At 36.4% G+C, this 27,259-nt stretch overlaps 1 protein-coding gene across 2 annotated transcripts; it reads right to left on the minus strand.

Moving 5' to 3' along the window:
* Window positions 1-25,941, minus strand: LOC149569443 (uncharacterized). 2 transcript variants are annotated; one of them, XM_089822143.1, is made up of 5 exons: window positions 24,284-25,902; window positions 22,720-23,172; window positions 21,796-22,096; window positions 19,900-19,997; window positions 1-628 (listed from the first exon to the last, which is right to left on the minus strand). In XM_089822143.1, exons 1-5 carry the CDS (start codon window positions 24,830-24,832, stop codon window positions 605-607), a joined length of 1,425 nt encoding a protein of 474 aa, XP_089678269.1. In that variant the 5' UTR covers window positions 24,833-25,902; the 3' UTR covers window positions 1-604. The 2 variants fall into 2 exon arrangements, with proteins under 2 accessions (XP_089678269.1, XP_089678268.1); XM_089822142.1 differs by lacking the exon at window positions 1-628 and having other exon boundaries at window positions 19,726-19,997; window positions 24,284-25,941.
* Between the last annotated feature and the right edge of the window lie 1,318 nt (window positions 25,942-27,259).

Raw genomic sequence — 27,259 nt, forward strand, 5'->3', positions numbered from 1 at the left:
TTAAGCAAAACTAGATGTTATTACTTTCCGGCCTGAGAAGCTTTAATATTTTTTTTATCTTTGTGCTTGTTAAGATCAAGCGGAGTTCGGAGTAATTTAAATCAATAATAGTTTTTTTTCTGAATTTATTAGCTTTGCATGTGGCACCCATCAATGGATCAAGAGTTGAGTGCAACCCCTGGTCTGGTTTCAAAAGTCTAATAAAAACCAGACAATTTCGTATCCTAAGCTACTATTCCTTTGGACTTACATCTTTGTCTATAAGCTTGTCATGAGTAAGATTAACTGATATACTCAAGCTATCTTCTACCATTATACAAAGCTGCAACCGTAAACCCATTTTCAAAATGAACTCCTTAACTCTGGATATGTACAAAACCCCTTGTAGAGTGTCAATACTGAGATTCCTCAACTACTCTTCAATTCTAATGGAAAATTTAAAATATTGCAAAAAGAACCATGTCCAATTGCTCTTATGCAATTCCAGGGCAATAAGAATTGCTCAAGTTGGATTCAGATGTTTTGCCCTCTATAATACATTCAGTGACTCCTAAATTGAAAATATTATCAATTTTCCAGAACTTCAGTGGTTATTGATGAGGATTCATGTTAAGATCAAGTCGAATATCTGCACAGATAGTGGGAGAAACAAATTACCATCAAAATATAAATTGCATATTAAAAAGACAATGGCTGTAATTTGCTGCAAAAGTATTTATACACCAAATTAATATATACATGAAGTTAAAAATTAATATTGGTGTTTTTGTAATTAGCATGTGAAATTAATATTTGTATACCAAGAGTAAGACTAATGAATTAGAGAGAGGCCATTGCTATGTGTATTAAAAGGAAGCTAAATTGTCACCAAAATTAGAAACAAGAATGAAAAAAAACACAAAATAATAAGGTATTCACAAGATCAACAATCATTGAAAGGAAACAAACATGGGTCCAGTCAATCACATACAACTTCTCAAAATTGATAAGCATCACTTAAAAGGGAGCATATACCCCGTTTATAAACCTAGTGATATCAAATGCAAAATTGAGTGTTATGTGCATGGGATTGGTGATTCTTGTTAGAGCATGCATAAGTGGTGCTCATAAATTTATTTTTTTGCATCGCACACATTTGCATGTTGTTGCATAAAATAATTGTGCACATGCTCAAGAATATTCTTGTGCATAATTGAGTGTAATGTCCCCTTTCTAGGCAACAAGAGAAGAGTGGCAGTTTGGCATATCATTTGGTTCCTATAGGCTAGTAGAGTGTGGAGGGAACCAATACAAGGGCTTAGAGAGAGATGCAGGAGCTTTTCAGGCAGTTTTGGGCAACTGATGAGTCTCCTAAAATTTAGGAGACATCCCTATATTTTAGGGATTGACTAGGAGTGGTCTATGAGGTACCTAAGGGTCTTTGGGATCATTTTGGTGACTTTGAGTGTCTATCCTATTTTTTAGGAGGAGCTCCCAATTTAGTGGCAGTGGCTTTAGAGGTGCATACAACAAAGGAGATTCATAGGGTTTTAGTTTGGGTTTGATAGAATCATTTATCTTCTTTAGTGAGCATCCCTAGATCTTAGGGAGAACTAGCAGTTAATAGGTTGACCACCTAGGGGACTCAAGATATTAGGGACCTCTTGGACAATTTCTAGTACTTTAGGTGAGATTCCTAAATTCTAGGTCAAGTTCCTACTTTCTAGGAGGAACTATCGGTCAACCTATACAGGGTCAGATAGTAAAGGTGATTACAACATTTCAAGTGGCTTTTGATTCCTGAACTTTAGATTGGATTTATTAATAAATAAAAAGATATTTAAATACTAAAATACTTCCTAAGTTTGATTTTAATAATATAATATTAAAGTGATAATATAATCACTTTATATTAAATAAAGTTTTCAAAATTTATTGGCCCTCCTTAAATAATGGAGAATTTCTCCTTGTGGTTAGATATTCATAAGGAGGCGTAAATAAAATAAATTTATTTTCTTAATAAAGAGGGCAATTGAAGTTCTAATTTGAAAATAGAGTTGAGGTTGAAAATAAAAGTGAATAAAAATAAGTTTTGAGCTCATTTCTCATCATCTAGGTTTATGATTTCATTTGAGAATTGAGGAGAGCTCTAAGTTTAAGGCTTCCAACATGAAATTCAATCCGAAGAATGGAAACTCTTTAGCATTTACGGGTTGGACAACACTTCAGCCTACAAGAGATAAGATAAGATAAATTTATTAATGTCCAACAAGGGTCTAAGGAACAGGAGAATGTGCAAGAAGGTAGCAGCCAACAATGGGAGCACCAAATAGTGTTCACAGAAAGAACTAACAAGAAAGAAAAAGGACAAAACCAAAGCAAACTAAATACTACTCACAGGCAAGAAGTAATCCAGCACCAAAGGATATGGTCTGGGGCGAGGAAGTGTCCCAAACCGTTGCAAGGAACCACTAGAGGAAGGGTGGTGTTGTCAAGTGTGCCCTCTATGAGGTCTCACATTCCTAGTGTGATCTGACGAAGGGTTGAGTGACTACTTCTTCCCTTGGGCAGGGAACCCCAAAGAGAAGAAGGTGATGAGCTGACCTGGAGATTGCATCGATGGAAGCAAAAGTTGTAGAGTGTGATCACGAAGCCGCATGACCTCTTGGGGGTAGAGGGAAAGACCCCACTGATCAATGTATCTATAAAAAGAAAAAAGGGACCTACAATCTCTGAAAAAATAGTAAAAACTCCCTCTGATATCATTGTAGATGGGGCAAGAAAACACAAAATGGGTCTTCGTGCCCGCCTTACCCAGAGGACAGAGGTGGAAAATCTTGATCTCTTTGTTCATCTAGTGGTCAGTTAGTATGTGTAACCAATGGGAACCCACTTTAAAAGACCCCAGAGAGATGTGGAGGGCATGAGTCCAACAACGGGTGAGGTACCAAGGGTGCACAATTATCCCATCCTGGATATCCATGTAGTGTTCAACATAGGAAGTCATTAGCAATCACTTAGGCTCAGGCCAAGAAGGCGATGTACCCTGACACCCCTATAGAGAAGCAGAGAGTATAGGAAGATAAGGTGGACATTAAAAAAGAAATGATGGCCCAACAAAGGCAGACAAATGAGATAGAAAGCACTTCATCTCAAATAGAAGCAGAACAAAACATTTTGAGGCAAATGTTACAGGTGGAGGAACCTGTAAAGATCAAAGGCCTCCTTGAGACCATGCCATAGTTACTAATGACCTTGTTAAGCACCATATCAATACCAACTTGTACGACAGAGCGCATAGAAGTTCTTGTTGTCCCTTCAGTGGATCTAATGTTACTCGTGGTAAATGGTGGTCAACACCTGATAGTGGTGATGACCATCTTGAAAACCATCCTCACAGACACCATCATCAACTGAGGTTAAGAGATGAAAGTACTACCAGAGGAGACATGGAAGAAATTGGGGAAGCCAACATTGAGGCCATCAACTTTTTATCTAGTGGGTGGCGATCAGCATGGCATTAAGCCGATTGGAGTACTTATGGCACAAAAGATAACAATTGGTACCCAACCCTTCATCTTGAACTTTGCTATAATCCCCCTAAAGAAGAAATAATATGATGCCATCTTAAGGTGAGGGTGGGATTTTATAGCAAGGGCAAAGAGGAACACCTTGTCAATGGAGAGTGGAGGAAGGGGATATGTCATCGACATCGACCTCAGAACTCACATGGTGAGTGAAGAACTCGCATCTTCTTTGGAGTCAGAGTCAAAGGGATTAAATGGAGTAGATGAAGGAAAGCACACGATGGAGCTGAATGATGAAGGAATCTTGGATATTGAAGGATGCTCTGAAGATGACATAGACTCCATGAATGGACTCCTTCATTGGCAAGTGGAAGATTATGAACTATTCTAGTGTAATATGTTGCAGGTCAACAAGGAGTTGAAAAAGGACTTGTCTACGCCAGAGTTCACAAAATAGAAGGAAGTGAATGCCCAAGTCAATGATACTCCAACACACAAGTTTAACAAAGAGAGACTCATATAGTACAAAGAGCCCTCATAGTGAATCATAAAACTTTAGAGATGAGACAAGCCTCATAAACATATTGATAGGGGATGACTAGAAACCTATTTTGAAGGCGACAACATTTAAAATCTTTACGAAGTACAAGGATGTCTTCGCATGGACATACAAGAACCTAAAGGGAGTATCTCTAGAGTTTCGCATACACTCCACTCCATTGGTGTGTGGAGCGGTACTGGTGTGAAAGAGGTCATATTAGATGAATAAGAATTATGCAGCAAAGGTCAATGAAGAGATAAAGTGAATGTTGAAGGGAGGCATCATCTTTTGGGTCCAAGCAAGCAAGTGGGCATCCCCCATTATCATATCATTGAAGAAGGAAAATCAGATCGGCTTTTGTGTAGACTTCAAGTGCCTGATTTGCATCACAATCAAAGGCCTATTTCCCATACCATTTATAGACATCTTGGAGGAAGTAGCCAAACATGAAATGTATTCATTCATGGATTGGTTTTTGAGGTATAACCAAATCTCCATTGCAGAAGAGGATCAGCTAAAGACAACATTCATAGTGGAGGATGGTGTTTATGCATACAATCAGATGCCCTCCAGTCTTTGTAGTAGATCAATGACTTTTCAAAAGATAATCTGGCCAAACTTTGACAAGATATCAGTGAGGAACCTCAAGACATATTTGGATGATTGGTCCATCTACAGTGGAAAAGAAACACACTTGGTAGTCCTTCGATAGTGCACACAGAGGTGTCGAAGAGAACGATTGGCACTAAATCTGAATAAGTGTAGATTCATGTGTCATAGGGAAAGTTGTTGAGGCACATCATCTGTGAGGATAGATTGACAAGGTGAGGTGATCATGGAGAAGGATCCCCCCATAAATGTCACTGGGGTGAAGTCATTCCTTGGCCACATTGGGTACTACAAAAGATTTATCAAGAACTTCTCTCAAAGCTCGTACCCATTGGACAAACTAACATGGAAAGGCGAGTCATACACTTGGGGGATAGGTCAAGGAGAAGCCTTTCAAGAGTTAAAGACAAGGCTAGTGGGTGTGTCGATCTTGAGGTACATTAATTGGGATAAGGAATTCGATATCCACATGGATGCTTCAAATTTTGCTATAGGTGCTAAAATGACTCAAGTGGGATGGGTTGGACCATCCCATCTACTTCTCAAGTAGATTGTTGTCGAAGGTAGAAAAGAACTATAATACAACAAAGAGGGAGGCTCTCGGAATGGTATATGTAATCTAGAAGTTCAGGCACTACTTACTAGTGACCCCGTTTACATTCTATATGAGTCACCAGGTGCTAATGTACTAGGTAAATAAACTTATCACCCAAGGAAGGGTAATCAAGTGATTATTCCTGCTATAGGAATTTACTTTCACAATCATTGTGCGGCCAAGAAAGACCCATGTAATTGCATACCAGTTGTTGTGGATCAAATCTAGGGAACTACCAGAAGGGGTTAACGACAAATTTCTCGATTCCCACTTGTTTTACATTGCAGTATTCTTGACGTGGTACGCAAGCATCAGAGAGTATCACTCAATGTTGCAGTTCCCAAGGGGCATGCTGCCACAAGAAAGAAGGAAGCTCATTCTCAAGGGTAGAACATATCAACTAATAAATGGGTCACTATACAAAATGGGACCTAACCAAGTGCTACAGAGGTGTGTCATAGAGGAGAAAGCCCCGAGTGTTTTGAGGGAAGTACATGAAGGTCTAGAAGGTGGACACAATGGCATGAAAGGTGTTGATTGTAGGATTTTGGCAGCCCACATTGTACAACGATGCTAGATAATGAGTCATAGATTTTGGCACATATCAATGGGTCGAAAACCACTGAAGAGGGACTTCATGCCTCTGAACCCCTCACATGTTGAAAAATTGTTTGAAAAGTAGGGATTGGATTTTATTGGGCCAATGAAGCCCAGTTGTGCATGAAGGTGCAAGTATATTGTGGTGGCGACAAAATATTTAACTAAGTGGGTGGAAGTGCAAACTTTACTTGACAACTCAATGCTTACAGGGAAATTTATCTATGTAACATGATGCGACATCCCTATTCAACTGACAATTGATCAAAGAGGATATCTTTTAAATCACATCATCAGATTGTTAAGCACGAAACGCAAAAAAATTCATTCCCTATCCAACCCCTACTATCGTAGAGCCAACAGGCAGGCCAAAGCCACCAATAAGATTATGGTGTCTGTCATTTACAAGTCATGTGGACTGGAGCAGGAGGACTAGGAGGAGAAGTTCCCTTCAATATTGTGGGCCTTCCACACAACCTACAAGGTAATGATTGGTCAAACACCCTTCTGGTTAATGTATGACTAGAAGGCTATTGTATCGACCAAGTCCATGGTACCAAGATTAAGGATAGTCATTGAAAATAGGTTGAGCAATATAGAGTTTAAGGGAGAGACTTTATGCATTGAACAAACTGCATGAAGGGCAGATGATAGTGTAGTATCAAACTGAGAGAGACTTTATGTGTTGAACAAACTAGATGAATGACTGATGGATGTAGTTGAGGTTGAGGTGAAGGTGGTTGTTGAAACCAAGTTGGCAACCATGGGGTAGCAAGAGGGTGAGGAGGCGCCATAGGATGGTGTGGTGGAGATGTTGGCCAATACTTCTATGGAGGTAGAGCAGCTGACAAGGACAAAGATGTTGGCAGATGGCACTCATCATAGACATGGAGAGAATTGAGCACTTGACACACCCATTTCTAGATGGCACCAATTGGACCGACTATCCTCTCACTGTGACAGGAGATACCCCTTCACAAGATAGTTGAGTTGGAGGGTGAGGGTTCCCTTATTATCAAGGAGTTAGAGAGGGAGAGTTCACCAATTAGGTAGTTGGCAGTGACTCCTCGATATGACGTAGGCATTATGGAGCCTTCGAGGGGTTGAGTGACTTAGAGTAGTATATCACAAAGATAGTAGTAGGAGCCAAGAGGATAGTGGCCACTACTTGGTCCCAAGGTAGCATGGTGGTGGAGCAATAGATGGAGCAGGTGTTGAATTTTATGAGAAAGGATTGTTCTCAAGAGTTTCACCGACATTGAGTCCCAAGGTTGGCTAGCCACACAGACTTTGGAGATGTTGGAGAGTTGGGGCCTTCTGCATGGTGTGGAGGAGAATTGAGTCGAGATATTATTGAGAAGTATCGAGCAGACCTTCTGTGAGGTTTACTATAAGTGGAGGAGGACCCATCATGTGGTATCGGGCTGAGGCCCAATGGTTGACAATTTTCCACCTGACTCCAGGAGGTGAAGGAGCAGTTTTCTCAAGAAAAGGATGAGTTGGGAGAAGGTCATGCCATGGTGGTACAGTTGGAGAAACAATTACTAGAGAAGGAAGCCATGGAAGCACAATTGGAGGAGCACATAGAACGGGCCATGATTGAGACTTTCCTGGTCAATGCCATGGAGACAACTAACAACAAAGATAAGGAGATTATGAAAGCCACTATTATGGTCAAAACAACTATGGAGCGATAGCTGGTGATTGAGCAAGACTTGAAGATGTGCACAGAGTAGGTGTACCACTTGCAAGCTTGGAGGGCATCCACACCTCAATTGGCACTTCCTTCATCAAGGACGCCGTCTCATTCCCCTCCTCAATCCTATTTTTTTGGTAGAGTTGATTTAGTTTTGTCATTATCCCCATTTTGTTGTGCATCATCAAGATATGACTTTTTTTTTGGGGGGTTTTCCCTTGCTCATATATGGTAGGAAACAAATTGCAGATGTAATCATGACCTCACATGAATTTTTCTAGGTCCTCCAAGTGCAAAAATGGCCCTCGCATATGGTCACATCCTTGCCCTTCAGTTGCATATGTAAAATAGTATAAATGCAGCCATTAAACTCCTCCAAACAACCCTTGAAATGATTGGGTTGTTGATAGAAGTTGTTTGCACAAATACTCATAATGAATTGATGCCTCAAAGTGAAGATATGAGCAAAACTATGATGTCACTGATGCCCTGGCAGCAATTTAGTAGACCTCATTAAACAATTATTAGCAACCTGATAATTCCTCCAAGGTATTCTGAAATGATTGCCACGTCCTTCCAGGATTAATGCTCCAATACCCACAAAGAAATAACATTGAAATGAAGCCATACAAGCAAAAATCTGAAAATAGATGACCTACTTTGAAAGCTTCGACGAATCTGGCCTTTGGCCACCAAAATAGCACAATGAAGAGACTGAAATATCTCCTCCACTCGCTGCAATAATCTCAGCTGATAGTCTCACAACCTAAAAATTGCTTAACCTATGAGGATTTCCATTCCTAAAGGCTCTATAAAAACTGCATAAACCCTTGGCTCCACCAAAGAACATAGCAAGCAATTGTCAAAACTGGATGCTCAAGAATGAGGCTCTCACCTCTATTTATTCTTTTCTTCCACCCCTTCTAGAAGAAATATATTATTTAATTGCACTTTCTAAAAGATTCCCCTTAAAATAATAATATTTAATTCACTAAAGTGATTTTATGATATATTCTTTTATATTGTCACTTTATTAAATTAATTGAATATAAATTTATCCTTTTGATATATTAATTTATTGAAATAAATTTAAAATAATTAACTTAAGTTTTTATTAAAATACTTGATTGAGCTATCCTTAAGAAATATCATTAATTTTGACAACTTAATTAATTATATAAATTTAATCACTTTGCCTCCGATTTGGGGACATTACAATCTGCCCCTCCTGAAATTGCTCAACCATAGGTAATCTCAACTACCACATCTGATGCATGAATATCAAGCAAGCTGTGCCAACGACCTGGATCCCAAATGATCCTGAGAAGAACTCCAACTAGTCCTCTGTATACAATTGAAATTCCTGTCACTTTTGAGCCCTGTCAATTTGTGAAGCGAACTTCCCAACAAGTAAACTCTTGGGTCCCATGTAATAATCCTGTCCAGTTATTGTTTTGACAAATACTTTTTCTTCATAACTAAACAGTTTTAGCATTTTGTCAAACACTTGGCAAGTAAGTAACCAGCTCTGATGTAACGAACTTAATTCCAACTCTATACTGATTTTATTTAATATTTGATGATATCCTTGGAACGATTTAGTATTTTTGGCAAGACATTTGATTTTATGTTTCAAACCCCCAATCTGCAATACCAAAGATAGTAAGGAAATGTATAACCTTGCAAAGAACATTAACTCACAAATTCAGATCTGCATTTTATTCATTCAAGACTCAGAAAAATTACATTTCAGAACCTAATTTAGAGGCAGAGATGAATTCTCCAAGTAAACCTGTTCTTCTATGCTGAAAGATGCTTCTCCCCTTCCCAGTGTGAGTTTGCAGCTTAAACACAGACCCCAAAAATGTGAATGCAGACCTCCATAGTTTGAATGCAGATCTGCAATTGTGTTTGCAGATTTCAAAATAACAGCCAGCCCTGCCTGATATAATGAACAGCAGCAATAATTACAACTTCAGCCCCTATTAGATGAACCACAGGCACTTAATAATGCATGCAGGGTAAGCATGAAGTCCAAATGCTACCATGGTTATGAACACAGACTGCAAATCCCTGCACAGTAATTTCCCTTCCACAAATCATAGGTGCTCACAATCACACAGCTGCCAATGATCTCCACTAACCAATCAATCTTCTCAGAATTAAATCACTCCTTAGGCACAATAGGAAACAGTAAGAGTGATGGCAAATTGTTATACTCCAGCAACAATGTGCAATGCAACCTTCAAATAATCTCCAAAATTAAATCTACAATACTTTAGGGGTCCGTGTGGTTCGTGGAAGATGACAGGAATTGGCTTTTTCAAAATCTGGATTTGAAATTTTTTGCATTTGTTTCAAAATCGGCAAAATCAAATTAGAATACCAGACTTCTAATTTTGTCTCAAAACCAGGTTTTCCGACTTCCTACTAGCAAGTAGGAATTGAAAATCAAAACCTGGTTATGTTTTTTGAGGAGTGTAGAAACAATAGATTGGACTACTTTTTGGAGCCTGCCTGCAACTCCAACTTCCACATAAAAATGTGTCTTCGCACTCATCTTCCGAGTGAAACAAACAGTTCAAGTAAAATCCCAAAAATAGGAATGAAGATTTGCAAAACCTTGATTTGGCTAAATCAAGATTTGTAGAAATCGAGATTTCTACAATTCCATGAGCCAAAGGGACCCTAGCTATAGATCTCAAACCCTTATACTTTAGCAAGGACACAAAAAATTAGAACTTCAGGAAAACATCACAAAGACGACAAAGCAAAATAAGATAATCAAATGATGGGATGCTTTTCTCATCAAATGGGCTCATATTTATGATCTCCAAATGGCACAAGATTCTTAAATGAACTCCATTTAAGAAGCTTCCTCATCATAATATTAAAATATAATAAAGTGTCATTCTAATATAGTTTATTAATTGCTTTGGTTCCATAAATTACCTTTTCCACCATAACATAATATTTTGACACACAAGGCCACTGTTTCTTGTGCCCACGATTTAAAACTTTTCAACCCAATTCCAAAGAGCTATAATACTTAGGTGACCAACATACAACACCAACAAAAATAACAACCTCAACATATTTAGATGAATAATAATAATTCACCTGTCTTGTGGAAACAACTGAAGAAGCATTAGAATAGAAGTCTGACAACACCAAAGTGATCCAAATGAAGAAAGACAATGAATGAGCCTAACAAGTGACTTACTATAAATAGACATTCCCTTTAAGATTCTTGGAGCCCAAACTAGAAGTCCAAAATTAAATTGAGAGCATCACTCAACTCCTCTAACTCAATTTAGCTCATCGGAACCAACAGTTGACTTACTATAAATAGTAAGTCCCTCAAATGAAGCCAAAACACACCATAGGTTGTTGGAGAGCCTATAACCCCACAACTAAGACCCTCAAATCCCACTGTTAGCTCAAGAGGGTTGCGATGGTGAACTGACCAAGCCCATTGCAGGAACCCTCTAATAATGGGGACATTACATCCCAATTCTGAAAATCATCTCTATATAAATTGTGCATAGGGATCTCTATCATTGGCTATGTAGGAAACTTTATCTTCCAAGAATTGCAATGATACATCTTGGAGTAGTCTCTCCCTAGATCCCATGACAGAGTCGAGAGACCAATCAACTCAACACTAGCAACTTCCAATACCATACTAGTAACTCTTGGAAACCAATCGAACTCAGCATTTGAAATATAAGATGTCATATCTGAATGATCCAGATTGTCTTTCATTCAATCCCATTCTCTAAGTCATCAGATCTTGTATTGGTGGGTTAAAAATGAGCTTATGAGCACACCTCATGTCATGATGCAATCAATATGAAACTCCACTAAGTGCATGAAATGACAACTAGAATAGTCAACTATATCCCATCCAACACTTACCATCCTTAGAAGAAGACTTGCAATTCATAACAGGATGAAATGAGCTAACCGCAATACCTGCGACCCTTTGTGTTCATGTCAACAAAACCTCTATTAGGAAGAACCTACAAGGGTCTTGAAGTGCCCCCATGTCTGACATCAATCTCCTTCTAGTAAGTTGGAATCAATCCAAGACCCAAGAACATGGCTCAAAAGGAATCATCCTCCTCTGATAAGATTGACCAATGTCAATTGTAGTAGTACCAATGATGAGCCTAATTCTTGAATTTCCAATAATTTTGAATATGCAACCGAGATAGCGTGCCATATCAACAAAAATCCAATCCACCATGAGTGATCTACTATAAATGTGAAGGATGCCCAACATAGGTGCAAAAAACATATACCAACACCATCAAGTTGTTGGCATAAATCACAACACCATGTAGCCCGCTAATCAAATCCATGATAGACGAAAAGGTATCACTATTGCTACGGGATGATAAATACTTATCAATAATTGTACCTTAACACAAAGGTAACAATCCCAACTCTTTCCATTCACCTCAACTGATGTTGTCTTCAGTATAGTATTATCATCACTCAATAAGGTATGAGGTAGAACACATGGTATACTTGGAACACAGTTGACCTTCAACCTAGATTGTCATCAGTTGACAATTTTAACAAACTTCCCTCGAGAGTAATGCATCCAACAACTAAAACTAAACCTGTATCCAAAGAGTGAACACAAGGAGAACTCAGACTGTTGTCCCCACCCAATGTCCTAGCTTCCATAGATGTCTAAATCTTTGTTGACCATGATGAACAATGACCTAGACTCAACTCTAAGCGAAGCTCATCGACATGGACCTCGGAATCTTGAAGAGTCCACTGAGTACTGCTCAAAGAACCCCTGGTGACCTCAAGCTCGTGAGGAAGCTTATCAACTTCCTCTTCTTTTCTCATTAATACATATGAATAAATCCCAATAAGGCTAAGAGGGGTATCTCTATCTAAAAGAAGGTACAAATAATCTGACATCATTATTCCCATAGCTTCTTTGACAACTTGAAAATCATCTTAAGAAGACTTTGCTCCAATTCCCCTTTGTTTTCTCTCTAATTAAATAGCCCAAAGATGATCCTCAATTTGTTTCTACATCATGTCATGATGAGATAATGCTGCCATAAACTCATCCTCCATCAACTTCAAATAACTCGCCAAGTGTAATGTGCCCATGCAGGACATTATCTATTCATCTTGAATTGAACCGTTGCAAATGAGTTTTCATCTCCATTTTTATTCATATATTTTTATATCCTTCAAAGAATTTCTTTGATAACCCTTATATACCTATCATGCCTGAAAGGATGTGACTCTACTCTTTTCCTTAGTTTAAAAATATTATATTTATTTATTATAGAATTATTTATTTATCATTCAATTTTATAATTTAATATTATTATAACAAATTTTATCATAATAACATTTGATATATTCCTATTTAACATATATATTATTATGGTAACATAAAATACTGTTGTTATATTATATTAGATTAATATATAATATAATTTAATTTATTATTTTATCAATAGTCAATAATAATATATATTGAGATCATTTATTATCTTTATTATTTAAAGGAGATATAGTATACTATGTGATTGTTTGTATATAATTTATTTATAAATTAAGTATTTATTATGTAATTCTTATTTTGGTGAGGATATTACACCAAGCTATGAACAAACTCAGCTGCACATGAAGAAACTTGAAACTGTTTTTGTTTCTTCATGTTTGGGATCTTTGCCAAATCCTTTAATTGACCAAACTCATCAACTTCATTGTTGTCATTGGAACTAGGTGCATTTTCAGATTCATTCTCTCTTTGAAATAAGAATCTTCTAATGTTATCCATCGTATTTTTCCTTGCTATGTTGATGAGATTGACCTTTCCTACAGCCACCAATTTAGCTTTTTCCAACCATTCTTCATTCATTTCTTTAAATCTATCTACCTATTTAATGCTAAATTATGTCAAACTAGATCTCATATGCTTGATATCTTTGTCTTTACCAGTAGTTGTAGGACTTCCATCAATTGGTGACCCTATAGTGTTGGCATTCTCATTATCACAAGCTTCTATCTCATTAGAACGATGGTGCATAACACAATCATCCTCAAACAAATCAATAATGACATTATGTCATTGTAAAGTGTCACCTTCATCAAGTGTAATCAAAACACTAAAGGTTGCTACACTAAGTAGAGGATTGACTTTCATGTCCACCTTAAGTTGCTCAATCGAATAATGATGACTCTGTAATTGTCCATTCCAAAACAAGCTCTTTGGCTCAAATTTTGCAATGTGAAATGAGCCTAAATCATAAGCATTATGTGTTCTATCATCCATGCACACATCAACATCCAAGGTATTGCTGCTATGTACCTCAACATATAACTCAACTACATGTTTATCCTACTCACAATCCTAGGATCCATGCCAACAATTAAATCTTCAAACTCATTTTCTAAGGTCGGACTTTAAAAACCAGACTCCTCATGACATGAATTTGCATCATACATTGCATCATTAGAACCCAATTCTTGATTGCTACTATGTGACAACTCAAGGATAGTGTCCTGAATGGATGTAGACATTTCTGGCCCTTGCAGATGCAAGGTTTCATAACTGCTGTCATAAAAATCAGAAGTGTTTATGCAACCTCCACTCATGGCACTGGTCTCTTGAGTGTCAATCTCAAGGTCACTCCCATAACCTCTTGTAAAATCTCTTGTAAGGATGATGTATACAATCATCACCCAAGACTATCATGTTGTCTTCTTGCTTCAAATTAGCATGCCTATCAAATTCATCATATAAAACTTTACATGCCTAATTGGAACTAGAAGACAAAATCACTCTCATGAAGAGTTGTGTCAACCATAGGTATCGATAATGTTGTAGAAAGCCCCAATTTTTGAAGTGAATATCTTAAACATAACAATTCACGTTGGTGCTTGTATTGAGTCTGCTCAAACACTTTCCAATCCTATTTATTGCTAAAAACTGTTGCCAAGATGACCTCTTTTCATTGTCCAGCTAACAATCAAATCCAAACTGGCTCGTGCACAAATGGTATTCGCACCAATTGAATGCAATTGTTACCCAATAGGGTGGCTAGAAACTGCTCTAATATCACTTTAATATCCCTTGCTCATATATTGTAGGAAATGAATTGCAGATGTAATCATGACCTCACATGAACGTTTTCCTGATTTTACTAGGCCCTCCAAGTGCAAAAACAACCCTAGCATATGGCTCTTACTTGCCCTTGATTTGCAGATGTAAAATAAAATAAATGCAGCCACTAAACTCCTCCAAACCACCCTTGAAATGAAGAAATTGTTGATATAAGTTGTTCGCACAAATACCCAGAATGAATTGATGCCTCAAAGTGAAGATATCAGCAAAAATATGATGTCAATGATGCCCTAGCAGCAATATGGAAGACCTCAAAAAACAATTATTAGCAACCTGATAATTCCTCCAAGGTACTCCAAAATGATTGCCACGTCCTTCCGGGATTAATGATCCAATACCCACAAAGAAATAACATCAAAATGAAGCCACACAAGCAAAAATCTCAATATAGATGACCTACATGAAAGCTTCAGCAGATCTGACCTTTGGTCACCAAATTGGCACAATGAAGAGACTGAAGCATCTCCTCCAATTGCTGCAATAATCTCAGCTAATAGTTTCACAGCCTCAAGATTTTTTAGCCTATGAAAATTTCTGCATCCAAAGGCTCAATAAAAATTGCAAAAACCCTTGGCTCCACCAAAGAACATAGCAAGCAACTATCAAAACTGGATGCTCAACAATGAGGCTCTCACCTCTATTTATTCTTTTCTTCCACCCCCTCTCAAAGAAATAAGATATTATGATATTGCTATCAAGATTTAACTGTGTAATTTTGAGTCAAACTCATTTACCCATGTTTCATGAGTAGTGATTCAACATGAATCCATATCTCATGAGAATAAATGGAACACTTAGCACTCATTGGATCTAGGTGATGCTCGCAAGGGTGAAGCACCAGAACTTCCCGGGAGGTCACCCATCCCAATACTACTCCAACTTGAGCGCACTTAACTACGGAGTTTCCTCCATGGTTAAACCCAAAGCTTGCAACCCCATTTGCAAAACCTTCACCAAGTGTTGTGCTTTATGAACCATTCATTAAAAGTCCCTTAAGTTCATCAATTGATAAGTAGGAGATAATTTCCACAGCAAGTCAAATTATGATATTGCTATCAAGATTTAACTGTGTGATTTTGAGTCAAACTCATTGACCCATGTTTCATGAGTAGTGATTCAACATAAATCCATCTCTCATGAGAATAAATGGAACACTTAGCACTCAATGGATCTAGGTGATTCTCATAGGGGTGAAGCACCGGAACTTCCCGGGAGGTCACCCATCCCAATACTACTCCAGCCTGAGCATGCTTAAGTACGGAGTTTCCTCCAAGGTTAAACCCAAAGCTTGCAACCCCATTTGCAAAACCTTCACCAAGTGTTGTGCCTTATGAACCATTCATTAGAAAGCCCTTTAAGCTCATCAATTGATAAGTAGGAGATAATTTCCACAGCAAGTCAAATTATGATATTGCTATCAGGATTTAACTGTGTGATTTTGAGTCAAACTCATTGAACCATGTTTCATGAGTAGTGATTCAACATGAATCCATCTCTCATGAGAATAAATGGAACACTTAGCACTCATTGGATCTAGGTGATGCTCACAGGGGTGAAGCACTAAGACTTCCCACGAGGTGACCCATCCCAGTACTACTCTAGCCTGAGCGCGCTTAACTACAAAGTTTCCTCCATGGTTAAACCCAAAACTTGCAATCCCATTTGCAAAACCTTCAGCAAGTGTTGTGCCTTATGAACCATTCATTAGAAAGCCCCTTAAGTTCATCAATTGATAAGTAGGAGATAATTTCTATAGCAAGTCAAATTATGATATTGCTATCAAGATTTAATTGTGTGATTTTGAGTCAAACTCATTGACCCATGTTTCATGAGTAGTGATTCAACATGAATCCATCTCTCATGAGAATAAATGGAACACTTAGCACAATGATAGTTCAGCAAGTCAGATTTTGGAATCAGTCAATTGAAAAGGTTGTTACTATCTGAATGATTTTCAAGTGAGCTTTGCAATTGGTCTTCTTATGGTATCTCCACATTGGGATTTGCAGAGTTCGATATGGAATGAGCAGATCTGATGATGTTAAATCTCAGGCATGTCTCAGAAATTCAGAATGTAATGAGAATTCTTTCTGTACTGACAGTGCCACAGCATTATGACTGATATGACTGATATGATACTGAACTATGTTGATGTTGATCTATGGATTCCTAGAGCTATCTGTAATGTCTGAAATTAAGCTATGGTAGTCGGAGACGGATCAGGAGTTAATGTCTCAGAAATATGCAGTTGCAGCTCCCATTGTAGGTCTGAGAATGAGGCCAATGAACTTGCTGCTCCCCATGTGAAGTGAGATTGTAGATATCGATACCTTGGGATGGTTAACACTATGGATACCTAATGAGAATACAGGAGAAGGTTCCATGGTCTGTGATCTGTATGATGTTGCCACAATATGACAATTGTGATCAGATGCTATGTGATGCAAGCAATGTGAAAATGTGTCGCTGATAGTTATCTCAGACTTCCGACAATGATGAGATATCTTGCGATAATGTTGACTCTAAGAATGATCTCTGATCTGGAAGGATGATTCTGCTTGATATTGATAATGATGTCTCTGTTCCTTAGGTTGCAATGATCTGAAATCCTAGAATACTGTGGCCAGTATGCAATCTATGATTGTGATGCAAGGTTGACACCACTGAAGGTATCTCTGTTCATTGATGATGTTTGGAATGCAATCTATTCATGTTTGGGATGTAATCTTTATTTTGTAACCATGTAAGAATTGTGACATGTTGAAATCAAATCTTGTTTTGGAACAAGCAATCATGATTGTATCGACATCCTAATGTTTACTTGTGAAGGAAAAGAGATGGGTAAGGCATGTTACACTATATTACTGATGATGTGAATGAATGAAAATCAGTAATTCTACGTTTTATTCCATTGCTTGAATTTAAAGAATCATGCCCCATTGTTACATTTTGAGTTGATGAACTCTTCCATGTAAATAGTGCATTTTTTGCAGTAAAATAGATATTGGTGTTTTTGTAAATTTTAAGGATTTCATAGTCTGTCTTAAGCTCCTTTAAATTGGATGTTTCAAACTATTATATAATAGTTCATCAGTTGACAAAATTATGCCATGTCTTGCATAGGTTGATTTAGTCTTGCTTAGGCCTTGCTCTTTGCTGATTTTGAGAATTTGTGCCTCAATCAAGGCTTGTTTTTGACGATGTGCAAGTGTTGCGAATCCATCTTTGGGAGTTTGTTTGAAGTCTTGAATGAACTGGGGATGAACTTTAGCATGGGCTTGGTTCTTCCCACTCTTTCCTGTTGTTGGTACCATATGAAAAAACTACTATATTGTTAATTGTCCTTCACGTTTCATCATGCTGACATCATTCTGTGATGCTTTTGTAAGTCTTTTGCTTATGGTTCTATGTTGTCATGCATTGACCTTTTGTCATAATGTTATTTTTGGTGTTGCAACATATTTTGGTCACAATCCAGTTGAGTTCCAATAATGTTGTGTGTGTGAGCATGAGGTTGTGACATATCTTTGTTGCAACTGTAACATGAAAAACTTATTCATTCATGCTTTGTTTTCTCATTTATTGGTGTATAAGTTGGGTCATTATAGTGTCTAATTCACAATAATCCAAAGAGGTGTATTTAAAACTAAGTTGCCTGATGGCATTATAAGTTCTCGAACAATTTCTTCCATTTTTTCGTATCTGCATATGAAAACTATTATAGAATGCCACTTTCCCAAGTTGTTGCCCTATTTTCTAGCTCTTGGGTCACCATAAAATCACTCTGTTTCTCATGTTCTGCTAATTTCCTATTAGAACAACTCATGCACTGATTTTTAGCAAAGCATGAACAATAGATGTTTGTGTTTCAATGGCAGCCTTCCTCATTTCAACTTTATGTCCTGCAGCCAATCTGTTCGGTAGCCAATTATATCATTTTATCAAAATCGGATTTTCAGTGCTATGGTTAGACTTTTGTTGTTTTTTCCCCATGTGTGCTATTCTATTACTTCGCATTTGTTACTTACTGGCCTTGAGTCAGAGAACATATTTGAATTGGCTGTTCAGTACTGCACTTTGTTCTTTGCCTTTTTCTGCTTTGAGGTGTAACTTATTATAACCTATCGTGTATAGTGTTATTTTATGGGTTTATGAAAGGATAGTAGATACTTACAGTAATTATGAAGCACAAATTGTAATCACTAATTTGGCAATAGGATTTGACCAACAGAGAGTAACTGGTGTTGTTGAAGGCTTCTCTGGCAGTGGTGCATTTAGAATTTCTCTTTAAGAGTTCAAGTTGAAGTTGAAGTTTCAACTGTGAATTATGATTCAAATTTTCTAGTCAAAATTTGCTTATTTTGAGATCCAATACCATTACTTGTCTTGAAGCCTTTGTACTGAATCAATATGAGCTACTTTATTTCAATTTGGAATTGTCCTACTTTGAGATTGTCCATATTCAAAAAACTTCTACTGGTGAAAGCTCAGACCACAACTTGAGGTAGCGTTGTGTTCTGTTGTATAGTTTACTGTATACAGATAAACTATGTTAACAAGATGCTAAAATTTTCATGAGAATTATTTTGCTGTATAATCTACCAAAAAACTCTTTTCAACTGTGAAAATAATATAATTTTTTTAGTGCAATTAAGAATGATATAGCAGAAGCATGTATCAATACTTCAAAATAAAACTTCAACCTTCAACTACTGTTTTGATGTTTTTACATTCTTGAGAGTATCCAATGGTTTTTATCTGTAAATGACCAGAAAAGTGCCAGAAGCTCCTTAGAGGTCCAATCACTCCACAGAAAAACTACAATTTTGGTAGCAACTGCCATATTTCAAGATGATTACTGAAAAAGTGTGCTTTGTTCTTGTTAAGAGGTCTGTTAAGAATTTGATAATAATTTGATGAAGTCTGAAATACATGCATGTCCATATTCAACTGTAAACATGTTCCTTAAAGGAAAACTTAGACAACACCACAATGATTGTTGGATAAAGCGAATAAAGAAATAACAAATCTTGGAAGAATGGTAGAGAAAAAATATTTCAAACTTGTGTCATACTTATGTAAGTAGACATAATCACAGTATTGCATATATTTGATGGCTGAAACAAGTGATTTGCAATTCTTTCACACTGAAGATAGGGCGATAGCTTTACTAAGAATCCACATTACCAGAGAGAATTCGAAGGCAAAGATTGTATATAGTAAACCACGATCCAAAACAAATCCAAACAATGTGATGCCTCCACTGTTATGTTTTAAGTATGTTACTGCACAAGATCCCACAAAAAATGTTTATTGTCAGTATCAGTGATATACTTCATCACAAGTACATAAGTGCTGTAAATTTCTGCATTCTATATGAGGTCCTGCCTATGTTGTTTTACTTAAAATGATTGTGATCTATACCTGTTCTCTTCCTCCAATTACTTCTATCCATTCCAAAACTGATAATGAAACTATGATTATATAAAATTTAAAATAATCACAATTCATCTAAAATCATTGAAAATACCATACCATAATTGTTTATATGGAAGATTTGAAGGCTAAGCTGCCACTTCTAGTATAGGTACAGATACAGTATGCTGGTGGTACGGAAGATATTTTCCTCAAGTATGGTAGTATTTTATATGTGTGTGCGAGCATATACATATACATACACAGATACATGTGTGTGTGTGTGTGTGTGTGTGTGTGTAAATATACACACAAAAAAAAAAATTAAGTATATACTACAGTTTTCTAAAATAATATGGAATCCCAATCCAGCATCACAAGAATCCAATATCTAGAATCAAAAAAGAACAAGCTGCTATCACCCTGTAGAAGAGGCAGCAGATATAACCAATTCATTTCAGGAACAGTTGCATCTCAGACTCATTAAAACGAATCTGGTAAAGAGGGCCAGAATCTCAATCCAACATCAATGGTAGTGTTTTTATTTTATTTTTTGTGGCGTTTGCAAGTTGTTGGCACCTGCAGGAGTCCCTGGGAACACCCATGAGAGTGCGCAAAGAGTGTCCAAGGAGCATCCTGGATGTGTCAGGTTGCTTGTAGGTACGCAATCCATGCCTCTATAGGGAGAACCTGAGCCATCTGGGGCATTCCCTGGACACTCCTTGGTGTTCCACACAATTGAGGCAAGTCTGCTTAAATAATGTGGTGTAATTCTCCCACTAAGTAGTTTCTATTAAATGTTGAGCAGGTATGCTTGAGAAATGTGTTCCTATGCTAAGTGTGTAATGTGTGTGCATGTATGCATGCATGATTCGTTTGCTGACACTTTCTGCATCACAAAACTTTGATATATTAGCATATTGCCATCATTTTTGGAATTACAGCAACATGTATTTTTCTTAAGACCATTATTGACAATGAAATAACCTATCTTTTGACCTCAATAAAAAATTCATTCTAGATACTTCTTTAGATTAGATTCAATGTAGGAAATCCTAGATCCCTTCCTTAATTCTCATGGCTTTATGAGATTAGAAGAATCATTGGACGTAGGATCCCTTTAGCTTGAGAGTGTTGTTTGCACACTTTTCAGCTCTTTCATGTATTTTTTCCCCATGTGTAAAACTCAAATTTAAGCATATTTACTATATATTTTTTGTTTCTGTATATATATATATATATATTATTTATCCACTACATCTAGTGGATTGAGATTAATAACTAATTTGCATCAGAGACAAATAAGCAACCTTGCAAATCAAAGCCCAAATATCTTATGTCAAATTAAAGTACCGGCTTGTGGGCATTTGAGATTATTCAGGCATTTGTAAGAACACATTTTTCATTTATAAAGAGACTAAATCTCAGATTACTCAACTCAAACCAAGGATAACATATTTCTAATGGCTACAGAAACTCATATGTTTGAGCAGAGAAAACACAAATTACAAACTATTAATAATTCTTTCAATGGTTACCAGTTTGAAAACACATCCCCTTGTTACAAAATAATGAACAATATTCTGGCGTAATAGGAAACTCTCCAACAAACTACTATAAATATTTAAAAAATCATCATGAAAGTGGGTTTGAAATTTGAATACTGACCAAACGATTGCCTCATTTGGAAAGCTGCCACTGCATCTTTTGAAGGAAACATAAAAAATATCTCAGATGATTCGGAATCGTTATCTGAATTTTCTGTTGGAAAAGAAGTGGTAGAACTTGGATTTTGCCCAAAAGAATCAGGTAAATCTGCTTTTTCAGAATAATAGGCGCCATGAGAGGAGCATGTTGATAATGAATGCCACCTGGTGGCCATGGAAACAAGTCCCTGAGCTCTATGGGTTATCCTCGCAGCTCCCAACAGACAAAGCAAGAAACCAGTGAGCTGAACTGCAGAGCAAACCTGCATACATCATGGTGAAGGAAAACATTTAAATTAGATATCATCTTTCAATAATATTTTCTTTAGAAAATATATAGAAATAGGATTAAGATAAAAAGTAATCTTCATCAAGTTTGGATCAGAGTATAGCAATAACAAACAGCTCCAATAACAGTGAAGTGCATCAGACTTTGGCCTGAATAGTAGCGCTGTCACATTATAACAGTGAGGGCTGAGGCACATCAGGCTTGAGCCTGGAGTATAGCACTAACACAGAGCCCCAATAATGACATGGGGAGCAAAAGAAAAATGTTCACCCAATATTCAAAAAAAATCATCTGAAATTTAGATAAAAATATAACTACAACTATGAAATTGTACTTTGTTTACCAATTTTTTTGACAAAAGAATAGGGAAGGATGTAACACTTATCATATAATGGACATGCAAACAGTGAAGTCTTATTCTTCCCAATTGAATGTTGGATGTATACTTTTTATATCAAACAAGATATTTTTTAAAAGAAAAAACCATAAACTTTAAGTAGGTTCCAAGTCATGGATTGCTTAAATAAATAGCATAAATTGATCCATATGTGAAAACTATGCTAGTGTAATTTTAAATTAGCCAGTTAGTTCACTGACCACCATTTCGCCTGCAGTGAAAAAGTTAATTTTGGAAGTCGAGGATAACATCGTTGCAAGTGCCATAAGCTGGCTCACACTAATGGTAAGCAAAGAACCCAAAATAAAAACACGGAATCGATGACTGATTAGAAAAAGCTGGTGCCTGATTCTGATATGCTCCTTCAGAAGTGTATAAACGTCAGAGCTATACTCTTCTAGAAAACTTTTGTAGCCCTCAAACCGAAGAATTTGAAGATGGCATGTCAGGCGGAAAAGGATGCAAACAAAGAGAAATACACCAGTTCTGTAAATCCATGAAACTAAAATAGCTGCAAACATAATTGAGCTGCTAAGGATATGACCATGGATATATGGTACGGTAACTGTCACAGACATAAACCACAGAATTTTGTGTAGAAGCTCAACCAGGAATGATGGTAAGAGAATCCATGCCAGTAGTTTGAACAAATTCTGCACAAACAAAGGAAAGCATTAAAAGTCAAAGAAATTCAAGATAGAATTCCCAAAATCTAAGTAAAATATTTAACTTATTTCATTTCTTTGAATTTCAAATTTTCATGATTAGTCAATGGTACAACAAAAATCAGATATGGCTATTTGAACCTTTGTAAACATCGGCACTGAATGCAGGGACAGTATATCGGGAAACTGAAGGAACTGGAGGTACACATCGTAAGGAAGTGGCAAGAAACAAGAACAGCAGGAAAAGGCATCAAATATAGCAGAAACTCTAAGAAACTCTTGAAAATTTTCAGAAACCACTGTGTGAATATTGCGAATTTTAAAGTGCATCTGGTCAAGCTATATTCTACGGTAGGAAATTTTTTAATAACAGCTAAGATTTTCAACAAGTGTTTTGAAAAGGTTTCCTATGACCTGCCCCTCTAGTAGTTTCAACAATTCACAGGAAACCCCTGCCAAATCCTAATACAGCTTCTCGGCCTACTAAAAAATGTTTCTGGGATTTAGAATGTCGAGGAATTCATGCTTAAACCCCATTCTTAATGGTTCATCTCTTTATAGTTCAGTTATTCTTGTTCTACATGCGTCCTACCCTTGACAGTAAAATAGTTCAACAAGATATCTTTGAGATGGGAATTTTATCTTTGCAATCTATTCCTATCAAGCAGATCATGAGATTTCACAAGTTGTTCAATTTGCAAAAAGATAATTTATCAAGAGATGTCGACTCACAGCCTTTCTGGAGAAATACACATTACAGTATCATGTTGAGGTGACTGTCTGAAAGTTTCACAAATACACGTTGCTTATCACATTATAAATAGAAAAAGTTTATTAACGTCAACAGGAAAAACTCTAGTTCAATTAGCCAAAACACTTACACCAACCATTTGAACCACAACATTTACAAATTAAGTACTCTCAATTTTAGAGTTATATGAACTCATACCCTAAGATCTAGAATATCAATAATGTAAAAAGACTACGTGATTGGGGAGCATGTTCAGTTAAATTCTTATATAATTATGACTAATTAAGCACTTGAATCTTACGTGTTCATGCCTAGTAAAGTAATACATTCTTTCAATAATGTACTTACATCCACTTCTTCTGTGTAGCCTTGCTGCACCTTTACTGTGTCATCGCAGAGTTGATCCAAAAACAAAAACTGGCGAAGGCCGTATCTTCTCACATAACGTGAAAGGCAAAAGAACGCAATAGCAGCCAATATTGACTCTGGAATCTGAACAATTTTATCATAAGCATAACTCTTCTCTTCCTCACAGCGAGGACACGTCACAAAAAGTGAACTCAAAACAGGAACTCCCAGAGTAAACATAATGAAGATAAACCATGAAAAAATCATATTTGACTTGGTGGACTGATCTAGCCCCCACCACCATAAGCTCGTTCTGAACCTCCTAAGTTCATCTCTTCTGCTGGATTTCTGTCTTGTGTAATCCTTATGCAGCAAGGATGGGGTTCGAAGAGTGGAACTAGGAGGACTACAGTGCGGAGAACTGTGGCCAGAGATTATTTCTTCTTCGTAGAAACATTGTTCATGACTAGGAACAGGGACTTCTTCTACACTTATAAAACTTATGTGCGTTCCTGGTAACATTAAACTTCTTGCACTAGCCATATCCATAAGGAGAACAAACGTTTGGAACACTAAAGGATCGGCCTTATAACTTTCCAAAACAGAACAATCTCAGAGCGGCTGTTTTCTGGATAGATTGACTGTGTGTTTTCTATTGACGGGAAGACTTTATTGCTAAAACTATGCAATGGATAAACCGAAAATCTTGAATTCTAGTGTATGGAAAAATTGAAGTCCAGGCTCAATCTTACCATCTAACTAATTCAGACGAGACCATACTTGTGAGGCTTAAGACTCTGCTCAAATTTGGCAGGCCAATTTTAGGCTCACACTACCCAAATTTGATAATAGAAAACCTCAAATTTTAGCATGTGCAACAGAACTAGATGTTGTTTCTTTCTTTCTGAAGCAGAAGAACTTCAACAACTCATGCAATTAACCATCTCGGAACAATACCAAAGTCATGCTGCTGGTTCTAGAATACTCTTACTCACATATACATCTTATTGTTGATATAAGTAGTCACAGCTTGGAAACAAACTCTATGATATAAAAATAAACACAAATCCCTCATTACAGCGCGATTGAGTAAAAGCAAAGCATTCAAAGTGACAATGCACATGAATTCTTCTTTTCCTTCGCTGATTTTGCTTATTGTTTTGCAGACCACCATGGGTTTACCTTTAAAGGTTTTCAGGAAATTAAAGTGATATTTCAGCCTGAGAAGCTTTCTTTGGAATCTCTCAGTTGGAAATGTGCTAATCAAAGCAAAAGCCATTCCTGCCTCACAAAGCTTCGTCTGGTTGGACTGTGTCGGTGATTAAATAATATAAAAGAGAGTGAGTGCTCATTCATTTCGTCGTATTTTTAAAGGAATAAAAACTTTTCAAAAAATTGCATTTAAATGGAAATGGAAAAAAACGATGAAAAGCACAGGAATCATCGCCGCTTTAATCATGACCAAAATTCATCATCATCGTTCCGCATTCCTGTACAATATCCCGTGAATCTGCGATCATTTCATAGAAAGTATAACAGCAGGTAGTGAATTGTAAACTTGAAATGGAATTGGCAAATGTCATGGCATTGATTTAGTATATGATATCAGTCTGAAGAATAGGAAGTTTTAGTATACGATTCCTAGTTTTGATTGCGATGATAGCGTTTTTGTCTATTGTAAACCATTATTCAATCATAAAGTGACAAACATGAAGGAGTAGTGAACAATTTGGTATAGTTTATGTTGTCTCTATGCATTCAAGCGTGGAGTTTTATGTTGGTTGCTAGTAGTGAGTGTTAAATATATATGTCTATTTGTGTTTCATGATCAAATCTATAACTCTATTATATACAACTATGCAATACCTAATTATTAACTAATATTTTAATTGATAATTAACATAAATATAAAATATTAATATTGATTACATAATACTTTCAAAATAAATATAAAAACACAAAGATATGCTCTCACAAGAATTATATTTTTTTAGTAGATGTGGAAATATTTTTTAAAAATTATAATTTTTTAAAATGATAGTAATAATAAGTTTAAATTTTATTTTTATCCCAATTATTAGTACATATATTAAGAATCATTAGTTCAATTAAAAATTTGTGTTTTGATAACTTTAATTTTTTACTTTTGTAAATAATGATAAATATTTAAAATTAAAAATTAAAATTGAATGTTAATAATCAAAGTTTTAAATATTTAAACTAAAAATTAGAGAAGAATGTTAAATAAATTTGTATATAATTATAATTTGGCATAAAAATTAATAATTTCATGATAAATAAATAAAATAGTTTTAATTGATATTTATCAATGTCTATTTTTACATTTACAAGTTATTAATTTTGAGTTTTTATTAACATTTATCTATATTTAGTTTATTTTATTATGAGTGTGTAAATGACCTCCATCTATCTAATTGCTCTCAAGTCAGGATTTTCAAGCAAAAATTGTCAAACTCAAACATACAACCAATACTGCTTAGAGTTACACATGGAATCAATTTAAATATTTCATGAAACAATGGAAACAAGATCCATATAAGGCTAGGCAATTGGCAGCCACACTAATGTAATAATTAAAAGAAGTCTATCAACATGCATGGTTGTGAGGTCTTCTAAGTTTTAGCCATATACAATGAATTTATGAAGTTAGAATCCAAATTCACATCATATCCTGCTTCTCAATATATCATATCATCTTATGCTACCTTCTATATCTAACCAAGCTTCTTATATAGCCAACTAAGCCACAAGTCAGTTAGTCAAACATTTAATTACATTATAGGTCCAACCTAGGAAGAGTAAACCAAAACTGATGCTAAATGAAATATAAGGCATTATGCACTTGAAGGTGGATCCCCACATGTCCTAGGAGTCAGCTTCTTACTTCGCAACACGTCACATTAACATAAGAAATCGCACCAAAAGAAACAACATGCCTCACTAGAAGGAAAATGC

This window comes from Cupressus sempervirens, chromosome 3, assembly GCF_028749045.1.
Source record: "Cupressus sempervirens isolate cs-2001-9-10 chromosome 3, ASM2874904v1, whole genome shotgun sequence".
Taxonomy (NCBI): domain Eukaryota; kingdom Viridiplantae; phylum Streptophyta; class Pinopsida; order Cupressales; family Cupressaceae; genus Cupressus; species Cupressus sempervirens.

Bases quoted from the DNA above. Each gene is read 5' to 3' on its own strand.
- LOC149569443 (XM_089822142.1), bottom strand. From the start codon at position 24,832: ATGGATATGGCTAGTGCAAGAAGTTTAATGTTACCAGGAACGCACATA. The intron at 23,173-24,283 runs GTAAGTACATTA...TTGTTTGTGCAG, and splicing joins GCTACACAGAAGAAGTGGAT to AATTTGTTCAAACTACTGGC. The intron at 22,097-22,719 runs GTCAGTGAACTA...TGATGTATGCAG, and splicing joins TCACTGCAGGCGAAATGGTG to GTTTGCTCTGCAGTTCAGCT.